The 26,063-nt window shown below is 41.4% G+C and overlaps 1 protein-coding gene across 2 annotated transcripts in view; it reads right to left on the reverse strand.

Annotated features, from left to right (window-relative positions):
* ARHGAP6 (Rho GTPase activating protein 6) overlaps positions 1 to 26,063 on the reverse strand; it is a 541,363-nt gene that overhangs the window by 287,549 nt on the left and 227,751 nt on the right. Inside the window, exon 1 of one of the 2 annotated variants that reach the window (XM_054544332.2) lies at positions 11,589 to 12,011. The exons of the other annotated variant lie outside the window; for it this stretch is intronic. Coding sequence (XP_054400307.1) covers positions 11,589 to 11,636 — 48 coding nt within the window. The 5' untranslated portion in view covers positions 11,637 to 12,011. Of the gene's footprint in view, positions 1 to 11,588; positions 12,012 to 26,063 lie in introns of those variants that run through there. 2 annotated transcript variants of the gene reach the window in all.

Genomic DNA, 26,063 nt, shown 5'->3' on the forward strand with positions numbered 1-26,063 from the left:
TAGTGTGGTGATAGCTAACTGATACAAACACACTTCTATATTTTAGACAACACAGCTATAAGGTAAAGCACGATTTTGTGTGTCTATGTGCATATATGTATGCATGCTAGGAGTTCTATATTTCATGCCTTTCTAATGATACCTTAAATAAAAATGTGCCCTCCCCCACCTGCAGCAGCACAGAAATATCATGGAAGGCCCCATTCTCAAACCAAGGTTCCTCTTAGACTCACTACATGAGCCTTTGATCCTTTACAGATGTTTGCAGTGGGTGATACAAAGTATCTGCATGGTAATGGTGACATTACCTGTCTAATTTTAATGCATTAAGTTGCATTAAAAGCAAGAGTTGGACTCAGTATGACTACGTTTAAAAATGTTCTTCCTTTCTAATAAATACCAAGTCATAATCACATGGTAAAACTGAAATATGTGAAGTATCTAGTAAGTTTGCCTATGTTTGCAGAATCAGACAGCATCAGCAGTTTGGACACCTTTTTTAAAATAGTGAGAACCAAATAAATGCAGGAAGTCTTTCTAACTGTGTCCCGATGATAAGGTTTCACTCTGCAGCAATCCTAAATAAAAACAGCTATTAAGGATTTTTTGAGCCAGTTCATCATGATAAGGTTCAAACCTTTCCCCAAGAGAGGTCTATGAACTGCCACTCCCTTTGAAATGAATGAATAAAAATGCATGTGTGCCATGAATGCCAAGGTTTACGTAACTGTTGTGCTGCCCAGAGCCCAGATCGGTCATGGCTACCTCAAATCCATGCAGGACTCGTGTTTATCCTTGTTCGTAAATACTTTTGGAAAACGCTGACAAGGGCAGAGTGCCAGCTCTCATGTACCTTTTCCAGGCTGCTGCAAGTTCAATCACGCGGTTGTTGGTCCAGAAATGGATGTGCTGTTAGAACAGCCATGCAAAGAGGGAGTGTGCCGCATTTACACAGGAGATAAACTCTGCCATGTTTCAATCAAAAGCAGTTTGCTAGTGAAAACACAGGAGTTGGAATTATAAAATTACCACAACCCTCAACTAAAAATAACAAACAGGATGTTCTTTATATGTGTGTGTGTATATGTATATATATATATATACATATACACATACATATACATATACATATACACACACACATATACATATATGCATTGCTGACAATAAGGACACACCAAAATCCTCTCTGATCTCACTATCAATTCACCATACTTTCTTCTGTTATGTTTATGGATGCTTTGGGTGTAAATAATCAATGGACACAGGAATGTTTCCACCGTGCAGCAAGAACAGGAGGAAGAATTTAAAATGTGTCATCTTATGGAGACAGTTCAGTGGTAGCCCAGATTCAGGACGAGGGCAGGAGTAGGGTGGATGTGAATACAAAGGGGTAGCATGGGGGAGTGCTTTTGTGGTGATGGACCAGCTGTGTACTTTGAATGTGGTAGTGGATATGCCAGTCTGTACAGGTAATAAAATTGCACAGAACCACACGCACACATATATACATAAAAGAATGCATGTAAAAACCTGGTGAAATGTGAATCTGTAGTCTAGTTAATAGGATTGTCCCAATGTCAGCTTCCTGGTTTTGATATTGTATAAATAAGATGCTGCCATTGAGGGAAGCTGGATAAGGGGTACATGGGACCTCTCAGTACTATTTTTGTAAGTTATTCTAAGTCTTCAATTATTACAAAATGAAAGGCTTTAAAAAGTATTACCTCAAAGGCATCACCTTAAGCCAATGGCATGTCAACAATCACCCACTGCACAGTGATTCAAGCATGCAGACTTGGCAGTCAAATTAAGAGACAAGGATTTGAGTCCCAGCCTCACTGCATACTAGCTGTGTGGCCCTGAAACAGACATAAGGTCAGAGCTTTGGTTTCCTCATCTTTTAAATGAGGATAATAGGACCTATCTCACAGGGTTATTTTAAGGATTAAGTGAGATAATATATGTAGAATAAGCAGGACTCATAGAAAGTATTCAATATATATTGGCTATTATTATTACTCTAAGTCAGACTAAATATTTCTGAGAGCTTTAAATCACTGATTAATTTCACTGACACTCAAGTACATACTAAGCATCAGGCACATGCTATAAATGGCCAAGCATTGAGTCACACACAATATAGTCCCTGGTTCTGGTCTCTGCTCTTTTGAATTTTCTGGTTCTGTTGTGAATATGGTCTCCAAAGAAGCAGGATGAATATTTATGAAAGTGGGTGCACAGAAGACTCAAGGAGGAACTAACTTAAGAATAAGGGGTACTTTCTGCAGTCAAGGTTGAAATGAGAGTTTTCTCTCTGCCAAAATTTACTGGGGTACAGGGTGGCTAAACTGCAATGCTTAGCTGCAACCATTCCTTGAACAGCAGAGATAAATGAAAATTGCCTTTCAGTCAAGCACAGGTTAGACCATTTGTGTTAATGTGCAATTTTAAGGGTTAAAACCCTTTACCCATCAACCAGAAAAAAAGCCAGACCAAATCTTCCTTTTTCTTTGTTTGGCAAGGAAATCAAATTAGACTATCCTAATGGGCTTAGAGGGGAAAAAAAAATCTAATTGTAGTCTGTATTAATACATTTACATATTTTGAATTATATTAATAAATACTAATAAATTTAGACCAGGTCACTTTAAAGTAATGAACTTTCCAGTATTAGATTAATGAGAAAATATATGTAGAATATATCACTCTGTACTAAATGCTTTAATAGGCTTGTGATATAAAAATCCTTAAAAGCAAGCACACCACGTATGGATGGAGCTGGCATAGCACCTGAGTACTTTAAATGTGGTAGTTGAAATAATCTACAGCGTGGAAGAAAGGGACATTTGAAGCAATTTGAGAGTCTTCTATATACTTAGGAATTTAAGGTCTTTCATAAATGTAAGCAAACTCCAAACAAGACTGAAAATGCTTGTAATGATATTTTATGTTTATCAACACCGACCCCCTCCCAGCCCTCAACAAAAATAGGAAATAAAATGTTCTGCCCTTCTCTGTGCTGGTCTCACTGGATTGGCTGGGCTTGGGCCCAGAAAGAGATGGAGAACAGGGAGACCAAGAAGTCAGAGTATTTATTGTTCTAGTCTATCCCTGCTTCTCTGTATTTTACCCTTGCTGGAGTCTTCTCTGGATACATTGCCAGGGTCCCTTCCAGCCAAGGCTGCAAGTCAGTGGGCTCTGGTAACACTGGTCCCTCCCTGGTAACAGCTTCTCAGTGTTGCTAATTTCTGGGTGCTTCACCACTCATCGTTGGTTCCTTTAAACCTGTCAACACATTGGCATAGTTCATTCTTCAAATTAAGCCTTTTGAGTGATTTATCTGTTTCCTGTTTGGATCCTGATCGACACAAAGCCCTGGACATGAATCAGTAGCTAATGTGGGAGGATGTCTTAACTTTTGAGATAAAAGTTAAGACCGTGTTTTACATTTTGCTCAGACCATCGAAATGGCATCTTAACATGAATGGAACTGTTGAAAGTCATGTGCATAGACACCCACAGAAATATTACTATGTGTTATGTTACCATTTTCAAATCATTCTAGCAAACTCAATGTTCCATACCCTTGCTAATCTATTATTCCTCTGTGGGTCTAATTAATATGGCATCACCAAGCTAGGAACCTAGAGCAATGTCCAGGGATTTGTGCCCATGTGGAGAGGCACCCACCGGGCACAGAGATGCTTGGCAAATATGGAGCCCACATGCTCCACAAGGTGGTGAGATGCTTTTAGCCTCTGTACTGCACTGGACTGCCTTATACATTTCTTTACCAGATATTTCAGTCAACTGCAGAAAGGGGTCATTCAAAAATATGTTAAAAGTTTATTCATCTAAACTACTTCTGTTGCTGTTGCCATGGCAACTTTTCCCTAAAGCCACAATTCCAAATTCTTCTAAAATTGTTATTTCAGAAATCTAATTTAGCTGACATCCCAAACACTCAAATTTTACTATAAGATTTTTTTATGTTAGAAAAGTTCTAAGAAAATGACAAGTATCCAAAGAGAAGAGGAGAACAAGCCTGACAGGTTTTCATTTGAAAGAGTCATGGCATCTTTCAAGGAAATTGGAAGTGGAAGAGTCCTCAGGAACAGTAACTGTATTTGAATGAAAAAATTTGGCTTATATTTTGTATATGTTTCTTGTATTGAAAAGTATCCCATATTCACATCCAAGTAGTCACCACAAAGATAGTGAAAGCAGTACCACATAATGACTGGTGGGAGTCCTTGTTGCATCACTGGATCTACCTTTACGTTTTTAAGTATTCAGGGTATATTTAAGAATAAAATAAATCAGAAAAATTGGTCTTTTGAAAATAAGGTTAGAATGAGAAAACCTGAGAACAGAAAGTACATTAAAATATATTAAATTAATTAATTGTGTTTGTAAACGGTGGTCTCAGTCCAAAATTTGGCAAGCACTCAAGACCTTTAAATCTATCCCCAACCTCCCCATCATCTCGTAACTCACAATCTAAAACAGACCATGCTAATGGACATTCAGTGACATGGCCAGGAGTTAAGAAAGGGCTCTGCAATTCAATAGGAGAATAGGTAGGCCACAAACCCGCCTGCCACCCTGGGCTGCTCAGGAGATTTTGAACCCTGATGCGATTGAGAGAGAAACGCTGGGAGCCATAGTTTCCTTCCCTCTTTCCTTTGGCTTTTCTTTCAGCAACTCTTCCCTTTTCCCCAGAGCAGGCCGGTCTGCGTCATTATCCTCAAGGAGTAGGGACAGAAGCAGGCACTCTAGTTTCTCACTTTCATACAGATGCAGATCCCACATCCACACACCAAGGCTGCTAAGCACTCCACACATCCTCATTTGGAGATTATAACTCCTAATTTTAGGCCCACGATTAACACATTCATTAAACGGGGATTCTGGCTAAATCAGAAGAGAGGTGGCAAATTAGGCAAGGCTGTTAGACGGTCATAAAGGAAGAAGTTAGCTAATGTCTGACATGAGAGATAAGACAGTGAACATTTTTTAACCCAAGATTAGGAAGGGCATCGGCATTGAGGAGTGAAGAAACAAAAAGCCCAAGATGCTGAGGCTTCTGGAAGGACCACCAACACCCTCTCCAGAGTAATCCCCACACAGTATGAAACACACTGTTCATAACTGTGACTCACAGCCAGGGAAGCTCACTCACATTTTCTCACCTCTATCTCTGAAAACCCAAGAAACTACAAATAATGTATTTTAGAAAGTGCCATACAAAATTGTTCTCAAAAACATAAAAAAAAAAAAGATTTTGATATCTACTGAAATACAATTAAGTCAGGGTTTCTGTCTCAGCACTATTGACATTTGAGGCTGGACAACTCCTTGTTGGGTTGTGTTGTGCTTTGTAGGATGTTCAGCAACATGTCAGGTCTCTACTTAATAGATGCCAGTGGCAACCCCTGCCAGTTATGATAACCAAAAATGCCTCCAGACATTGCCCAAGGTCCTCTGGTTCAGAACCACTGGTTGATTTTACCTAGAATATGGATACCGAGGGACATATTGCCAGATGACATTATATAGAGGAAGTATTCCTATACCTTTTGTATCATTAGAGAGTTTGGCTGAAATGAACACTGGGTGGTAAAACAAAGGACTGCTCTGAAAACTTGTACTAGATTACCTCAGAGTCAGCTGAGGTGAAGTATTGTATTGCACTTTCTGAATCTACTTTGCTGCTGAATCCTACATTTTGTAGGGGCTGCTTGAGTAGTAAGTGGTTCACCGTGTAAATTAATCAGTGTTTGCCAAACCCAGCTGATATTGGAACCACCCCCAAAGCTTTTTCAAAGGATTGATTCCAAGTCTAGTCCTTAGAGATTCTCGTTTAGTAAGAATTCAGTGAAACTGTAAAGCTAATTTTTAGTCTCGTCTCTCTCTGTGACCTCAATCATCAACTAATAAAGGGTTAAGTTTGGAAGGTCCTAGTGTAACCTAGGGAAAAATACACAGGCAGCCAGATTCATGTTCTCATAAATATTTATTGTATGCCTACCCTGTGCCAGGACCTGCTCTAAGGCAGTGGAAAGACAGTGGGAAAGGATCATTGGGTCCTTGCCCTGAATAAACTTACACACTAGTCAGAGGAGACAGACAAACAATGAATATATAATATAATACCAAGTGGTGATGTGAACAATGAGGGAAGTGGCTAGTGTGATATGATCCAGGGTAACTGAGTGGGCTCAGAAACACTTCAGAGAAAGCAGTCAGGAAAGGTGACATTTTTCCTGCAATTTGAAGGATGTAAAAAAAAAAAAGCCTACCACACAGAGGACATTCCAGGCAGAAGGGACAGCAAGTACAAAGGCTTGGGGCAGAAAAGAACTGGTCGCATTTGAGGAACAGAAAGGGCACAGATGTGGCCAGGCAATGATAAGCTTATGGAGTGGGGTGTGGTATGAGGCAGAGAAGATCATGTAAGGAGCACTTGGAAGGTCAAGGTCATGGATGAAGCTATTATTCTAAGTGGAATGGAAACCAATCAAAGAGCTTAAGCACTGAAATGTCACCATTTCATTACCTTTTAAAAAGATTGCACTGGCCATAGGGATAGCCAACCACTCACTGAGATGGGAAAGTCTGAGAATGAAACAGGTGACAGGGAAGTGAGGAATCAAGAACCCATTGAAGACTTTGTATGACTGGACAATAATTTCACAACCAAGTTGAGAGTCAAGTGTGTGTGGTCCAGGGTTATCACAGTGTGGGAACAGGAAAAGTAAATAATAAAAGTTCATCACCAGAAAGGACTAGGCAAAGGGTGGTAATTGTTTTCAAATGATTGGCAGATATGTCTGCTATGCAACATCCAACAGCAATCTGATTTTGTAACAATTAGTAGTGGTACTTAATGACTGGTTTGAAGGAGGGGAGATGTAGCTTCCTAAGTTGATGGGGCTTCCACACCAAAGAGGCCTCATCCAGGAAAATTTCTGCATGCAGCAGAAAAGTAAGCATGCCGGGTTGGGGGTGGGAGTAGAAAAGGTATCTACAATTAGTAGAGGTGTTAATTAAGAGGATTCAATAATCTCTCACATATTTGTAAGTTGAAAAAATTTTGCTTTTATGAGGAGACAAATGACAAGCAGAGTGATGTAAAAATTGTTTTACAAAAGTAAGTTCTGGGCCATGCCACAGGTCAGTATAAGTTCTGCTGAGTTTCCTAAGATGTCCATACTGTTAGCACTGATGGATGATAACTGATTCATATCAGCACAGGCCTGCAACGGCGCCCAGTTCTGGGCATCTTCAGAATTACCAGAGAGTATCCTGTATTCAATACCACTCAATTATTAAGCAAACTTAATGACTTCAAAGTCTTCGAAAATTGAATGTTCATAGAGAACAAACTTGGAAACTTTCATAGTTTCCATTCTATGTGAAAACAGGTTCTCTGTCAGGGTAAGCAGCTTGGCACTTCCAGTGAGTTCCTTAGGAAGGGGTTAACTGGAGCAAGGGCAGAGTCAGCATCTGATTACAAGGCTGCGGTCAAAAGCACAGATGGTGCAGTGACCGCACCAAACAGGAAGTGACATCAGCAGCAGAGGAGCTCAGACTAGACCAGTACAAGGAAGGAGAATGAGCAGCTTAGGACCTCAAAAACTAGGTCTCAACTACTAGATTCATGAAGTCATTCAACACATATCTACTGAGCACCTACTCTGCTTCCAGCACTCTGCTAGGTGCCCAGGTGACAGCAGGGACAAGACTCACATAGTACTACTCCCAGCAAGTTTTCAACCTGCCAGCGAGAGAGAAATGAATGATGTCAGCCCAGGGATTCCTGATGGTGACTGTATAATGGACATTGATTTGCTTTTCTCTGCCCCACTTGAGGGTAAAGACAGGTTGGGGCACCAGGAGAGAAGAGCTTGAGCCTCCTAAGGTCCCCAGTAAGCCGCCAGGCCAAGCTTTTAATCCAGATTTTTTTTTAGTGTCTTTCAGAAAGACATAAAGATATTGCACTGAACTTAATGGATACTTAAATTTTTAGTTTTTGTCTACACTAGGCAAATTAAAGAGCTATTTGGCCATGCAATTTGACAATATAGATAGTCACATTAAGTCACTGAAGGTCCAACATTTGGTTGTTGGTTTATTACTGTGGCAAAGTGGCTCGCAGAGGGATGATTAGGTTCGACTATCCTCATTGTCTAAATGACTCAGAAGAGTAGTGCAGGATCAGGGCACCTGGATAAAGCTCTCAGTTCTGTCAGCAGTGACACATGTGCCACCTTGAATTCTACTGTTCTGAGCTTAGATTTCTTCGGTCAGGAAATAGAAAACCTGCATAAGGCAGCAATTGGATTTGAGACTGAAATTGACCTAGACTGTGTTCAAATATTTTGCAATCTGTATAAGACGACAACAAGGAGGGAAATATTATTATGACTATTTGCTTATTATACAAACTTCAAGAGCTTCTCTAGAAATGCTGCCAGAAAATCATTGATTCATTCATGTCATCCTCATCCTTCATACTCTATCACCTCTTTATCCCATCCAAACTAAGTCTGACAGGTTCTATGTTCTAAGCATCTCTCCAATATGCCAACTGCTCTCAACCTTCTGCCCAGCTGCCACCCTAGCATCAGTCATCTTCTCGAATCTCTCCCAGGCCCAAATACCAGGATGCACTCTAGCTCCTCCTCATCCTGACTCCATACTGGGATCATGGCAGGCTTTTGAAAATGTAAATCTGATTCAGTCACCAAAAAGCATCAAGGACAACACCCAGCTGGAAGGACGGAGTCACCATAACCTGAATGTGGGAAAACTGTAGGAGGAAATTTTTTGAGGAGAACATTAGCTGCTAACACACATTATTTTCTGTGTGTGATGATAAGGTAAGAAGACAGTTGTACTATACTTTGAAAATGTCTGTTTATATAAATGGAGGATGTTCTTGTCTAGTTAATTGCATTTTGCTCTCTGTGACCATTATGACCATTTAAAAAGATGAGTGAGATGTCCATAGCAACTCCTAACATTTTCACTATCTAATTGTCTCTTTGGAAAATTGACCAAATACCTGGAATACAATAGGCATTCAACAAATGTTTATTGAATGAATCAAATGTGAGCCACTGACCTCTTATATGCAGTCTCACCTTGGACAAATGAAAAAGCACTAAAGGAAGAGCATTAGATACTTACCCCCGAATTATATTTCAGAGGAGGCAGGAGGTATTAAGGACACATGGAGGGTCATTCATGTCGAGGAAGACAGACCCAAAAAAACCCAAGATCACAGGAAAATGCACAGTGGGACAAAACCATGTTGAGCAAAGTAAGTGAAATATTTGTGCTAAACGGCAAAACAAGCTCTGGAATTATCAAAACCCAAATGAGGGAAGTAAACAAAAGTGCAGCGTTAGAATAGATATTATACCACCAAGGGTTATACTAATATGAAAAACAATGGGTCACACTTAATAAAGAACATTCTCTGGACACGTGACTGATTCAGAGCTGCTGCTTTATCATCCTAAAGTATGCATAGGAAACTTCAGAGAGCCTGGGTAACTTATTCCAACCTAGAATCCCAACAAATTCCCTCTGGAATCTTCCTTTCTATAGTCTTAAATCAGAATATACATACATGATAATCTGTACTAGAATAAAGGGCTATTTCATCAGCAGTCTTCAGAGCCCCAAGAGGGGATGTTAGCATTGGCTTGACTCTTCAGTTTATGATTTTAGAAGAATGAGACAGCTTAATTAAATGACAATTTAAAAATATTTTTGTAATATATTTCATAATTGAGGCAATAACCATTCATTGAATGAATAGATTTTTTTAAAATTAAGGAGCCCATTCTCACCTTTCCTCCCCCACCCCCACTCTTGTAAATGGAAAAGACCTCAGATCATGAATCAAAGGGTACCAGCACACAGTTCAAAAAGGTGGTGGGGTGGAGATGTTGAATGGGCACAATGAGCACAGACTCTACCTCCTTCAGTGTAAAGCAACCTCTGTTGAAAAGTGGTTACCCTTTAAACTACTTTAAAAGGCAAATCACTGAGCCACTGGTGTCTCCAAGACATATGAACGAGCATTAGTAACTTACAAGTATCTCATTTGGTGTTTCAAGGCAAGTAACTATAGAAAAACCAGAGAAAGAGCTGTCACAGGTTCCTGGAACATTTGCCTGGGAAGGTATCTTAACAATTTCTTAATTCAGGTCTTAATTTTTCCAGTGGAGGAAAGTGAAGTGTACGAGGTGTGCAATTTGCCCAATGGCCCTGCAATTAATCCAGGAGCCCCCAGGTGACACCAGGAACCAACTGGAGCAGCTCCAGGATGCCTGAGTCCACCACCCCTGTCCACCTCTGCTCCTTTCTTCAAAAAAAACAATTTTTTTTTTTTAATGTTGGGGACTGGATTTTGGAAGACACGAATTCCAGACAGTTAACTGTCTTTGCCTGATTATAAATATTAATGATTCTTGTCAACTCTCTGCCTGCTTCTCTCCAATTTTTAAAGTTGGCAGTCAGTACGTCCAGTCTCAACAGTGCAAATCAATTCAAGGAAAACTCAGTAAATTAGCAGATGACAGAACAACTGCAGTGTCTCATCTCAAAACGACACATCTCACAAGTGGAAAATCAATGTCTGAAGACTGGAGTAAGGTAAACCTTCTCCCTGCACCCTTCCTGGAGGGGGCATTTGAAATCTTCAGAAGTAGTAGTCATTCCTCAGAAACAACTTTCCTTTTTTCCTTCTTTCCTTTCTTTTCTCTCTCTCAAAGAATATACTCAATCTAGTATCTGGATTTGGTCGGTCGTTAACCTTGAAATCTTGACTCCTTCTTCAAAGAAGGCAAATCCCATGAGCTTTCTCTCTGTTGTGTTTCCTGCAGTACCTGCAGCACCTAGCGCAGTCCCTGGCACACAGTAGGTCCCCAGTAAATCTTTGTATCAACAGGGAGAACAGAAGCCACCATAAGGGAGGGGGAAGGTATGACAGAAGAGCCCCTGGTATTCTCTTGTATTAGCGTGCAACATTAATGATAATGTGCAACATTCTGTCCCGCCACAAAGTAGGAGGGAAATGCACTCCCTTTCTAAGGAGTGAAACGGCTGCACCCCAACGCTCCTGGCAGCATTTCTTTAGCAAATCCACTCGCCGCACACTGAGATCATGAAGCGGCCCTGCCTCCTGTCCAGTCTTATTCTCGTCCTTTCAACATATCTGACTGAAGGCTGAATGAGCGACCTAGGCCTAACCCCAGGAACCCCATTTGTCAGCCTTTGTCAGCGAGGCGGTGGCGGAGTCCAGCCCCGGTCCCAGATGCAGTGACCAGAGCGTTGGGGCAAAGAAACACTGAATTCAGGGTTGGGGCTCCCCTGTACCTTCTAAAAGATTTCGGGAAGCGCCACTGAGTTAGTGAGCAGGTGGCACTTCGGGGTGACGTACCCGGCCACCCGCCACCCCCTCAGCCGTGGACCTGTGGGGAGCCCCGACTACCATCGCCCCTCGCAGTCCCCACCTGGAGCGGCCCAGTGGCGCCCCCTGTGTCCTCTGCACGCGTCAGGACACTCACCGCGTAGTGCAGCTGGGGCTTCTCGCCGCGGTACACCGGGTGCCCCATGTCGCCTCCAGGAGGAGTGGCGCTCCTTGGGCTCAGCCTGGGGTCACGGTGTCTCTCTGAGTTCCCCTTACTTCACTGCCATCCTGGGGCAGCCCCGGGGTGCGAGCCCCTGCTCCGTGCGTGCTGAGTGCTGTGTAAAGCGCCCCTGGCACAGCGTCCCGCTGCCGCTGCGGAGCCAGTGGGGACCTGGAGAAGGCGGCGGCGCGAAGGGGGAGGGGAAAGAGGAGGAGGAGGAGGAGGAGGAGGAGGAGGAGGAGGAGGAGGAGGAGGAGGAGGAGGAGGAGGAGGAGGGAGCGGCCAAGTCTGATGCGATGGGCGGGCGTTTAATTCCTTCCGCTCCTGGCGGGTCCCTCCGGCGGCCGCTGCCGCTGACAGCTGTTGGGGGCTGCGGAGGCCGAACGCGCCCACGACAGGTGTCAGGCTGGCCAGTACGCCTGCCTCCTGCCACCCCACCCTCCCCGGACCCGTGGGACCCCGGCTGCTGAGGCGGGGACTGCCAAAGCCTTTAATGCCAGCGAGAAGGCGAACTTGGGTTTCCAAGAAAGAGAGACTTTCACTAACTTTGAAGGAGGTGTGGGCCTGACAGTGGAAGGAGATTCAGAGCCTTCTCCTGGGAGGGCAGAGTTTCCCTTTCTAGAAAGCCTTCTTCTGTGAGAGTCTCAAATTGTGGGGACCCTTGGGGAGGGCAGGACTGAGAGGAACCAAGTCATGCTACCCAGGGGAACTGCTGCGGAGACAAGGCTGCGCAGGATGCTGGTCACCTAGGGTGAACCGAGTTCCAGGGGGGCTTGCAGGGCACATCCTGTAGGTTCACAATAACCCTTAAAACTGGCCTCTGCTCTGAAATCCCCTCATGGAAACCTGCACTTTAAAACACCTTGGAGAAGATCAGCAAGTTCCCTCCACAGCCTTGTCCTTCTGTAATTTATGTCCAGCCTCCCACAAGTTGAGCCCACACAAAGGCCAGGCCTGGGGCCAGAGGAGAGACTCCAGACTCATGAATCAATCAATGTAAGCCCCAGAGGGGTGGCTACAAAGTGGAAGATGTGTTTAGGGGTAGCTTGTGCCAGTTTGTCAGGGTCCCACTGTACTGAACCGGCTGAATGACTCTCCACTTGCTCTGTGTAAGAGGAGAGGGGAGGAAAGTTGGATGTGGCCCCTGAATTTCAGTCCTTACAATTTAGTTGAATGAACCATCCACTGGCATGTAATATTTTAAAACAATTCGCAGCATAATTGTAATTAGCAGTGGGAATGTGAAGCCAGGGGTGCAAGTGGCCTGAGGAATCTACCATTAGATAGTCCCATGACAGTTTATCCACCTGGAAAACTGTATGGTTATATCTGCTAAAGTCAATCATAGGCTTACCTTCCAATCCAGCAAATTCCACCCCTAGATATACAGAGTACAATAATCTCATCATATACCAGAATGCTCATACTGTCTTGAGGCATAATTGCCCCAAATAAAAGCGATCCAAATGTACACCAACTGATGCATGACAAACCAACTGTAGTCTGTGCACATGATGGAATACTACTCAGCAATAAAAAGGAAAATGTTACTGATGCACAGAACAAATGGATTAATCTCACAAACATTACGTTGGGAGAAAGAAATCAGACACAAGTGTACATATGGTAAGATTTCACTTATTTATTCTGCAACTGAAATTCAAATGTTTAAGTGCAATAGGCAAATGGAATCCACGGTGATAGGTGTCATAATAGTGGTTACAAAAGTGGGAAGGTGGTATTGACTAGGAAGGTGGTACAAGGGAACCTTCTAGGGTGCTGGAAATGATCTATATCTTGATCTGTATGGAAGCTACTAGAGTACACCCATATGTAAACATTCACTGAGCAGTACAGCTCAGACTAGTGTAATTTACACCCTTCACTATGTGTATTTTATACTGCAAAAATAAAAAATAAAAATAAAAATAAATTTAAAATCAATCCCTTGCCAAACCCAGGAACTTCCAAACAGTGTTGCCTGTCTTATGAGAAAGTCAATTGAACTATTTGCCCAAGTCTTTCATTCTCCCACAGCCTGATCTACCCAAGTCTCCTTTCTTCTGCTTTGTAGGAGAAATGAGCATGCCCATTCACCTTGGAGGCCTTCCTTGCTCTGTGACATGTCCAGGCAGAGCTCGAAAAATGACACACTAAAGTTCCCCCTTTACTTTCACTCTGTTCTGCTGCTAAAAGCAACCTTTAGAGCAAAGTCATCAAAGATCCTTAGAATAAGACAGAGAACCAGCTTGAGCTTCACCATCTGGCATCTTTCAGAGAATTGCAGCCAGGGCAGCCTGATGGGGGCAATGTGTGTACAGATGTAATTCAATGGCCTAGACAAGCCCCAGTTTAGGGACTTTCACTTCACTGTGGTCTATTCATAAAGGTGAACACTCCAGCCTTAGGACTTTTTCTTCTGTCACGCTTGCCTTTAAGCCCCTGAAGCTAAAAATCCCTTTCCCTACAAATACTATTTAATTATTAATATATGTAAACAACACAAGGTGGATCTCTGGGTCTTAAAACCTTAACCATAGCCTTTTGATCATTACCCCTGACTAAGTCACCTCTTAAAACTGGGTCATCCTGGATTTGGTTTGTATTCTTTCTTTGAAAAATGTAGTAAGTCACTAAATGACATTCTTGTAAGCCAAAAATACTCCATCAGCCCCATACTGTGTACTTACATTTTAGGAATGACTTCTGCCTTCTAGCATCATTTATTGCTAAAGTGTCATAGCTAAGTTGGAGTAAAATGTTCAAGTGCAATAGGATTGTTTTCTCTCTGTGTTTGAAGAGTTTGTGAGATTGGGCAAAGCACCTAAAGAAATGATCAGTTCATGCTGCAAGACTCTTAAATCACCTTGGAATGAATCATCCACCTCCTTCAATTCTTAGTCCAATTGTTTAAGGCTCAAAGCTCCAGAAAGGATCTAGAAGATCATGCAGAACTCTAAGAAGTCTGTTCAATCTTAAACAATTTGAATTTTACACATTATTCATTATTTCATTCAAATATATTTCAGGGTATATTTAAAACACCACTCTAATCAAAATTTCTTATTTGCATATCTCTACTTCCAAGTATCCTTCCCATGTTATTTGTTCACTTGGTCATTATTCAACAAATATTATTTTAAATTTTAAATTTTTATTTGTATAAATATATGGGGTAACAGTGTAATTTCATTACGTGGATAGATCGTGTAGTGATGAAGTCAGGGCTTTTAGGGTATCCATCACCAGAAGAATGTACATTGTGCCCATTAAGTAATTTACCATCATCCACCCCACTGCCCTTCTGAGTCTCCATTGTCTATCATTCCACACTTTATAAATATTTTTAAGTGCGTACTATGCACAGGTATTGTTCTAGGTCAACTAAACTGTATATTGACATGGCATGTGGTTTTAAAATGCACGTTTGATCCTTTGGGATAATGGAGAGAGATAAAAAGGCAGCAAGAAGCACATAAAACCTCACTTCAGAGGAGGCTGAAGTTCATCCAATTTGTTGGTTAAGAGCCTGCTAGGCTAATGTTCTCGTTTTTTTTTTTTTTCTTTTTTAAAAAATAATAAATTTATCTGATGTTTATAATTCACCCCAGAGAGGACTTAAAAATAATCTGTATGAGTTACTCTACTAGCATCACCTTTAAGAGAAAACGTGCCCTGCTAACTGTGGAATTTCCACATCTTCCTGTCCTTAAACATTACAGCATTTCCAGAACTGAATGCTGCCCTTTCTGCCAGAGCATTTAAATTAAAATCCTTGTTTGCATTTATTCTGCCTGCCTATAGGCTGAGTTAAAATTTTCCACAGTTAATGCCAATGCAAGGGTGATTACTTTTTTCGGAAAAACTTTACCCAAATCTGTGGAAGCAAATTCAACTTCAGAGTGTAGGAAGAGCTGAGGGCCCATCTGAGTACTAAAAATCACTTCAGATGGCAGGACAGGCCCTTCTTGGAGGCCCAGCCCCACCATTGTTAACAGAGTTACTATGAGACCCTCTTAGATGGGGAACCCCTTCCCCCAAACCCAGTGCCCACACTATGCCATCCTATTGTCCTGTTAATCTAGCCCCTAGAGTATTTTTAACATTTTGAAATGGAAAAATCAATAGCATATAATGTGCAGCTTAATGAATTGTTACAAAACATTCACCTGTCTAACCTTCACTGAGGTCAAAAATTAAAATATTGCTAGTACCCTAGACCCCCATGTCCCTTGGCTGTATTTCTCTCCTCCATCCCAGTGGTAGACACTATCATGACTTCACTCTTCACTTCCCTTTTACAGCAGGGTTTCTCAACCCCAGCACTCTTGATATTTGGGAACCAATCATTCTTTATGGTAGAGGCTAGACAATGCAGAATGTTTTGCATCATCCCTAGCCTCTACCCACTACATGCCCGTATTATTCCCCCTACGCCAATTGTGGCAACCAAAGATGACTCTAGACATTGCAGATGTCCCCCAGGGAGTGGGGAAAGGCACAATCACCCCTGGTTAAAATCCACTCCCTTTTAGGAAGTCAGGCATCCATAAATATTAGAGCTTAGTGTTGCCTGTTTCCTAACTTTATGTAAACAGATTCATAAGTATGTTTTTATTATAGCTGACTTCTTTTGCTCAACATTCTGTTTCTAAGGTTTATCCATGTTGCTGTATGTAGCTGTTGTTTGTTCATTCCAATTGCTGTCTAGTACTCCATTATATGTGTTTATTACTATTTATCTTTGTAACTGTTGATGGACATTTATGTCCTTTTCATTCTTGGACTACTGAAAACCACACTGCTTGAACATCATTGTACATATATCCTTGTGCATATGTGCATGCATTTTTATAGGGTACAAACCCAGGAATATAATTGCTGGGTCATAGGCATGCATATCTTGAACTTTACTAGACAATGCCTAACAGTTTTCCAAACTGTATTAATTAGAATCTTTATTTACACTATTGTATAAACAGACTGAACACAGTTTATATGAAGACTGAACACAGTTTAGAGTTGTCTCTTTTTTAAGTTTTTTTCATGGGGCTACAAAGATGAAATTAAGGAAATCAAACTCCAGGATCAGAAAGGAGAGCTGGAGTAGCAGCTTAAGGCCCTCCTTGGCTGAAATCATGTGTCTCCTGTAAGTGAAGGACCTACCAGCCCTGCTAAGGCCCTGGCATTGGCAATGATAAGGCTGACTTCACCCACACTCACAGACAGGAGCGATGGATACACTGAATGTGCTTTTGAGGGAGGACATCTCATTAGGCAGAATTTCAGCAAACTGGAGGGTAAAATCTCAGCCTGACAACTGTAAACATATATGCCATTTCAGGAATTATCATTTTGCTCTATAGCCATAATTTCTTCCCACCCTCTTAACCCTTCCAGGGATACGGAGATAGAAGAAATCTAAGGAAGAATGAAGGTCCTCATTCTTTTTTCCAGGTAAGTTCAGCTGGGCTGAAGACCAGTGAATGAGGAATTCCTGGTGTTTCCAAAAACGGTGGCTGGAGCTGCAGTCACATAGGAGAGATGGAAAAGAGAGAGGAGAACATCCTGGCACAGCATAGTACCATTGTCTTTGGCCTCAAACCCTAGTACAAAGAATATCATAAAGTTATACATCAACTGGAGTTGAGAATATGATAATCCGAGAATTCAGGGAAAGAAAACAAGCGAGGAAGGGTGAGGAAATAAATGACCATTACAGTAGGTTCTATTTGGTATTATTGGTTTATCTTGTTTTTGTCATTTTGACATTTTCACTGAAGAATTTCTACTCCATGCCACAGAGCCAGGGAGGGTATCCTTAAAAAGTGCCTAAAAAGAGACTTTTCTAATATATACGTTCTATTCAAGAGTCATTAGGCAAAAAGGAGAGGCCGCAATTTCTCCAGCTATGACTTTCCAAATAACCATTTAGGAATTAAGAAATGATTTTTCATTTATATCCATAATCTAATGTTAGTCTATTGCCTTCATTCCTCTGATCATAATCTCCTTTCTTCTGCACAGTTGCACAGTGTTTCAGTTGTCTAAAGCCTGCAGAATTCCCATGACAACGCCAACACTGCAGGTGCTAGAATTATTGTTTGAAATGGTAACAATTCCACTATTCATTAAGCACCTACATCACAGGCTCAACTAGATGCTTTGCAAACATCTGGATCCCCAGAACAACTGGGAAGGAAAGTATGATTATCTTAATTTTATTTATGAGGGTAATTAACCTGTTTTGCATACCTAATAAATGGTGGAGTTGAGATGTAAACGGTAGTTGACCCCAATCTCTTTGCAGGCCATTCCAGTATGTTTCAAGGTGGAGATTCTTTTTGACAAATCAGGCCCATTCATTAGATTTGCTGGTGTCCCATCCACACCTCCTAGGCCAGTGATTCTCAACAGGGGAAATTTTGCCACGGAGGAGAAACTTGGCAATATCTGAAGCTATCTTTGGCTGCCACAACTGCAGGGGAAGGGTGTCACTTGCATCCAGTGGGTGGAGACCAGAGATGCTGCTAAACATCCTGCGCTGCACAGGACAGCCTTCACAACAAGTAATGTTCTGGTCCCAAATGTCTAGAGTGCCAAGGTGGAGAAATCTTTCACAGACATAAGGAATTAATCCTTTAATAATTTCCACTTAGCAGTACCTCTCACACCAACAACACATTTTCTTTCAGTGAAGTAGGTCTTGCACCACCCAAGAAAACAAAGAGAAAGTTCTCCAGAGCAGAAGAGTAGAGCTGAGCCCTGGGTCTCCACCCATCATTGAAGACCCATACACAAGTGGGTCTCCACGCAACACTGTGTGTTGTTAAAAGGCTAACAGACTGGGTAAAAATTGGCCATTTGTGTGATCAAAACTGACCACTCTGGAGTTCTCTGGAGTGCTTGACTAGTCATCCCCCTTAAAAAACCACTTTTATAACCTCAAGAAACCCCCAGCTTCAGAGGCTCAGGAGTAGGATGAATGATGACACCTGGCATTACTCTGGTGCCTGCAGGTTTCAAAGCAATTTCGCATATATTGGTTTCCCTACCCTCCCCCACCTCCACTAATCTATCTTGTGATAATGATAGGGAGCAGAACATATAAGGCAAATGTTAAGAATCTGTTGTCAGGAGTGTAATAAAATGAGCAGAATAAAACAGAATGTCCTTCTCCTGCCAAGTCACTTAAACTGTCTGTATCCCATTAATCCAGCAAATAGAGAGGATGAGCCAGGGAGTTCCAGATCCCCCAGGAATGCTTGGTACATAAAGGTCAAGAACCAACAGTTTAGCAGGGCCTTCTTTGCCTTGCTGTGCAGTAAGAACCAACCGAAGAAAACTGCTCCAAGCCTAATTTCTTGATTATTTTCTTTGGGGACCATGCCTTATGAAGGTGGTTCTCAGCCAGGGGCAAATTTGCCCCTTAGGGCACATTTGACAATATCTGGAGGCATATCTGGTTGCTGTAACTTGGAGGGAGGGGGAGATGCTACTGGTATCTAGTAGGTAGAGGCCAGATATGCTGCTCAACTTCCTACAATGCACAGGACAGCCTCCCACACACAAGGCAAAGAATGATCTGGTCCCAAATGTCAATAGTACCAAGGTTAAGAAACCCTACTTTATGGTTGAAATTGTTATGGTCAAAATAATTCTAATAAATCAGAATCTAAGCATCAGACTGGGACTTTTTTCATTATTTCAACTTCAGTTGTCTTCCTTCATGTCCTTGCACACAGCACAGATGAAAAGATATTACCTGGAAAGATAATAAGATTTCTTCTCCCTTTCAGTGGAATACAGAACAAGAGGAAGAGGGACCAGAAGGAAATGTCTAGTCAGTGTTTTTGAAGGTATGGTCTTCAGGACCATGGGCATCAGTATCACTTGGGTGGGTTTTTAAAAATAGATTTTGAGGACCTCCCCAGAGCCTACTTGCACAATTCCTTGCAGCACCACACCATTGACATTTTTAGTGAGATTCTTTGGTTGTTATCCCGCGCAACACAGTTTGAAAGCCACTGATGTAGTGGTACTGTGATGCACAAACTGAAACTCAGAAAGGCCGAGTGATTTGTCCAACGTCATGCAGATAGCATGAGACAAAGTCAGAAGCCATCCTGAGCTCTGGATTTAATGTTAAAAGAAGGTGGAGGCCGGGCGCGGTGGCTCACGCCTGTAATCCCTGCACTTTGGGAGGCCGAGGCGGGCGGATCACGAGGTCAGGAGATGGAGACCATCCTGGCTAACACGGTGAAACCCCGTCTCTACTAAAAATACAAAATTAGCCGGGTGTGGTGGCGGGCGCCTGTAGTCCCAGCTACTTGGGAGGCTGAGGCAGGAGAATGGCGCGAACCTGGGAGGCGGAGCTTGCAGTGAGCCGAGATCGCGCCACTGCACTCCAGCCTGGGCGACAGAGCAAGACTCCGTCTCAAAAAAAAAAAAAAAAAAAAAAAAAGAAGGTGGAAAATAGTCCTAAGTGTATGACTAACAAGGATTAGATCCATTCATAGCTACAGAAGCAGAAATGACCATAACATTTGGCCCAGTTCAGCACAACCCAGAGCCTGCTAAGTAACTTGCTACATTTTCCTGTGGTTTTGTCAAGTTTTCTCCCCATCGTCTTCATGACTAAGAATAAAAAGAATGCTACACGTGATTTCTTTTAAAGCTCTTAAGATAATTGATTGCCATCAAATTTTATTTTTCAGAAGCACAGAATTTTTTTCTCCCATTAACGTGTCAAGAAATGACAAATGTATACATAAACTACACAAATCATTAGTCCTCTTGATTTTCCAAAGGGAAAACCCATGCAGAGTCTATCGAAAAGCCTTCTTACCCAGAAAATAATTTGTTTTCTCTTATCTTAGCAAAATAAACTTAGCCACTTGTTCCCTGTTGTTGATGGGAAAGTCTGAGATTTGGAACAAAATAAAGCTGTTTTGTACATTATAACAGATAATATGACAACCTCAAAGCTATCAGTTTGCATTTCTGTAAGTTCCATTTTTGCAGTGGAATGACTGAAAGAACAGAAGATATTCAGTCTTTGAAAGTTGAAGGAGGACATAAAGATGATGAATAACTTGAGGGGATGTCATACATAAGAAAGTCTTGTCCATATTTCTTCAGAAAGCTGGATAAGTACCAAGTGTGGAAGTTAAGGAGACTCAGATTTTGTCTGAATATAAGAAAGAACTTTCTGTATCTGACTTAGCAATTCTACTCCTAGGTATATAGCCAAGAGAAATGAAAACATATGTCCACAAACATTTGTATATACATGTTCATGGCAGAATTATTCATAAGGGCCAAAAGGTACAAACAAACCAAATTTCCATCAACTGATGAATGAATAAACAAAATATGATCTATCCATACAATGAAAGATTACTTGGCCATTAAAAGGAATGAAATACTGATACAACATAGATGAACCTCAAAAATTGTAAGCTAACTGAAAGAAGTCAGTCACAAAAGACCACATATTATATTATTTCATTTATACAAAATGTCAAGAATAAGCAAATCCACAGAGTAGATGTCGGGTTGCCTAGGACTGCAGAGCTTGGGGGTTGAGGAGTTGAGGGGGGGATAGCGAAAGGGTACGGTGTTTCTTTACAGGGTGATGAAAATGTCCTGAAATTTATGTTAATAGTGGTTACCCAACTTTGAATATGTTAAAGACCAAGGAATTGTTCACTTTAAATGAATGAATTGTATGGCATGTGAATTTTACCTCCATAAACTAGAAGGAAGGAAATAAGGAAGGAAGAAAGGGAGGGAGGGAGAAAGGGAAAGAGGAAGGAAGGACTGACTTTATAACAAATCTAGATGGAAGGCAACTGTCCCAGGAGGTGGTAGTATCTTCTTCCCTGGCCATATGTAAGCTGAACCTAGATTACCATCAGCCAGAGAGGCTGCACTATGTGGGCAGTCTCACTATACGCCCTTCAAACTCTAAAATGTAACAGTCACTGTTTCAATATTTTATCCTTTTTCTGTTTCCCTGACTACAACATGAGTAGTGCAAAGCTGGCTTCTATCAGTTCATTCAGTCCATTCTTTCATTCAATATTTCATTGCTGACTTAAGGTAAAGCCTTACAATATTTCTCTGTCTTAATAATATATGTGCTTGTTGCTTTAGGTAGAGTTCCTCAGAAGCAGATACTAAGATAAGGACTGATGTGCAACTGATTTATTAAGAACCTGTTCCCAGGAGAAACTGGTAAGGGGTGAGCGTAACAGGGTAGGGAAGGGAATAAAGCCAAGTAAGGGTGTGATTTCTAGCAAAGTCCTAGTCTCAGTCTGGTCCTGAGGGAAGCTCTGGGGTATTAATTACATCTAAACTTTGTCCCGCCTTCGCCAAAGAATTTGGACTTCAATATTTTCACACACATCAGTCAGTCATGGGCTGTGGGATGCCCCGCCCCCAGGGTGATGTAAACTCCCAGGCACTTCCTGCTCTTTGTGAATATAGGGCAACTGCTCCAGAACCCCACAGAGTGCTCACAGATGTTGGTCATTAGAAGCAAAACTACACAGAAGCTGGTGAATGGGACAGGCACACAGAACTGGTAAAAGATCTGAGATATTCCGGGCAGAGCACAGACAGAGTCCACTATGCTTTTTGGTTGAATACATGTTAAGCTCTAAAGGCTATGTATGACCTTGTTCCTATGTCCAGAGGTCTTGAACAGGGTAGAAGCTTGCAACCTCCAGATTTCCACCTGGGTGAGGTATGAGTTGGTCTTTTTGTGCTCCTCCTTACTGATAAATGCTTTGGCTGACATCTTTGCCTACATTCGATCTGTTTCATTTCATACACTGAAAATCTTCTGAAATGGGTACTCTGCCCACAAGCACCACAGGGAATTCCTCAACAGCTTTAGCATCCGTAATATTACCCCAAAATAGCATTGCTGTTCTGCCTCTTACTTTAAGGTTGGGCAGATGCCAAAAGCTGCAAACCCATGGAACCATCCATGACTGGGTACACTTACCAGATTTGTTTCCTTCTCTTAAATTAACACAAATAGGCCTACGATGCTAATTCCAGAGCCACGTTCAACTTTCACTGTTTCATCAATCATTTCGTGAGCTCATTAGTTGATTAACACTTTTTTGGTGGTTAAATTAGTATACATGCACACTCATATGATCGTGTAATCACTTAAAACACAGCCAGGCACATAGAAGCTCTGTATCAATGTTTGCTATTATTACACAAGTACAGAGCCTCTCTCAGGTTGTATGATGGGATCTTTGTCGTCAAAATCATTCTTCCTGCCAAAGGGCTTACAACAGTTTTTCTGACCTATTTCAATTAAAAATAAATTGTTTCTATCTTGCCTTTACTTCTACTACTTCTTACTAGCGCTTTCTTCTTTCAAGTCCTCTGAGGTTATCACATAAGATGGGGTTCCTGGCAAAATTCCTCAACACCTAGCAGAAAGACAGCAAATATTCCATAGACCGAAAAATGAGAAATTCTTTTTAAAAAGGGCAGAAACTAAAAGAGCTCCCAGAACCTCTTGATGCATATTTTGGTGGCGAAGAGCAAGCCAGAGGGCTTTGCTCCAGAGCATGGTTTTGTTTGTATCTCTGAAAGTGCACAAGTTGAAATTCCATAAATAGAGGAGCTTCTGTACCACTTTCTATTGCTAATATTTTCTTTTCCTCTGACGTCTGTCCCCAGCATTTCAGTTCATGGTGAATGCTTAATAAATGCATGATGACAACAGATGTTAGAAAGTGTTACGAGAGCACAGAGCATTCTAGAAAAACCTAGGAAAATACCAGTGGGGGAAAACATCATTATTTAATAAATTTATGAAAACTTTAAAAGGAAAGTATGTTGCTTTTCAACCAAGGACTTTCTAACAGAACAAACCTGTGGGGAGATAATTGTCTCAGATCTAGCACAGGGTGGGTAAAATTGTTTTTACATTTTTAAATGGTTGGAAAAAATTAAAAGAATAACATTTTATGAAATGAAAATTACATGAAATACAAATTTCAACATCCATAAATAAAGTCTTCTTGGAACATAGTCACACCCATTCGTTTACTTACTTGTCTATGACTGCTTTCTCACTACACCAGAAGAGGTGAGCAGTTGCCAGAGACCAACTGCATGTTCACTAAACCTAAAATATCTGGCCTTTTACAGAAAATGTTCACCGACCCCTGATTTAGAAAACTAAAATTGCAATTTGTTTCCTTTGAATTTTTTTCTACTTTGGCTTTCATCTTTTCCCTCCTGGAGTTTTATAAGCCCAAAAGAAAAACAGTATAACTTCCATATACTGATCTCTATTAACATAGTGATTATTTTGTTTCATTTATAGTCTGGAAGCAGGCAACTTACCAAAGAGAAACCAGACTGCTTAGATCAAGAGGACTTCCAAATCGGATTCTAATGTTTTACGTATCTGAGCTTTTAAAGACAGATTTGTATTATTTCTAGAAGCCTTAGGTAAATGTATTTGGGATTCATTTTGTCTGTGGAAAGCACCTGCAGCCCCATTTCTTCTAGAACAATATAAATTGTAACTAAAAACAATGTTCCCTTGTTGCATTTGTATTTACTATTCTCAAACCGTTTGACAAAGTATTTCCCTCTCACTAACTAGTATTTCCTAAGTGTTATTGGAAGCAACTCGCTTGCCTTGCAAGTTTAATCCTACATTTGGACACATGCTTGTTAATTGTTTTCCCTCCAAAGTTGAATGAGGCTTGCACCCATCTGTCCTGGATTCAATTACACCAAATGCCACGTGCTCTGAGATCAGAAAAGCAAAGGATTCTAAAACATCCATGTCTATATTTGGCCCTCGACATCCTATGATTCTTCCTTGTCTTAAAAACCCTAGGCCAATCACAGGAAGTGAACTCGAATTGTTATTTTTATGGCATAAACTTTTCAACAGGCTGTGACTTCTATGTCACATCGTACTATATAGATAAATATGTGTGTACATAAAATTTTTAAAAATCCAACCCATTGTTTTGCACTTACTATAGTGCACATAGCATCCTCTCCACACTTTGAAGTTTCCAAAATGCAGCCATCCTTCTACTCAATTTCTTGCCAGAGGAGATGTCCACTGAAATTCTAGGTCGCATATTGAACATGATTCCTTTGTTTTCAAGGAGAAATTTCCCTCCACCTATAATGCTCTTCTTCCTCTGTCACCTCCCTTCTATTTCTCCTTTGCCTGTGTAACTCCCATTAGCCTCTGTGGATTTTCTGGAGGGACATTCCCTCATTCACCTCACCTATTCACCCTCTAATAGGAGCTTTGCTAGCTTCCTGTTCATACCTCTGTTAGGATGCTCATCTTGTCTGTTTCCTCCTGAAACACTTGTCTCCTCAAAGACAGGGCTGTCATACTCATTTTTTACCCCCAGAGCCTGGTCCCATATACAATAACCACTTCAGTAATATTTGTTGAATGCTGTTACTAAATACAATTTCAGGAGATGAGAACAATCAGCATCAGTGGTTACAGCACCAGCAAATCAAGAAACAGTCTCATCAGGAATCAATTACAATGGCAATGACTGCTGCCTGGAGGAACCTGGTGATTTATATAACATAATCATTCATCGGGCCCAGATTTGACTGCCATGCCCAAGTGTTGAATGTTGCAGATGGCTTACCATTCTCATTAGGACACTGTGATATAGTATTTCAAAAGCAAAACTTTTCAGAATCATAATTCTGACCCTTAGGAAAGAATAAACCATATCTCCAGAAAAGTACAGTCCACAGGAAATCAAAGGGATGCTCTCCAATCTCAGGGCTGCCATTTTTGGTTATAGAATAAATATATCAAAGGCCCTCCTACGAAGGAATTCAGTATGACCAAGAGGTAAATGCGACTCCCAGAGCAGGGCTGCTTCCCAACAACACATTAGTCTATGTAGAGTTTAGGAGGCAGAACTCTCTAATTTGGTTTCTCACCAAAACAAGTGCAATCTACTCAAAACCCTTTGAAAAGGCTGTGCTTTGATAATTGGGTCTTGTCTTTGCATACTCTCCCCTGATCAACTCTGTTATCAGTGAGACCTATCTACTTGATGTTTCCACATTGAAGGGACATCATGGGGCAGAATAATTTGCTTTTCCTAAGACAAGACTCTCTAAACGTTTTGGTTCACAAAGTGAGAAGCCCAATTAGCAGCCAACCACAGAAGCCTGGCAAGGACACACTTGTTCCAATGCCCCTAGTCCCCCAACTCAACTGTCCTCCTGGGACTGCCAAGTAAAAAAGAGAAGGAACAGGGAAGTTATTTCCCTAAGGAGCCCCTTGGGAAGCAGCAGTAACCCAAGCACAGGGGCCATGCCACTTTGCCTTCTACTGTCAGATTTTAATTTTCACAAAATCGAGAGTCA

Source organism: Pongo abelii, chromosome X (genome assembly GCF_028885655.2).
Source record: "Pongo abelii isolate AG06213 chromosome X, NHGRI_mPonAbe1-v2.0_pri, whole genome shotgun sequence".
Lineage (NCBI taxonomy): Eukaryota > Metazoa > Chordata > Mammalia > Primates > Hominidae > Pongo > Pongo abelii.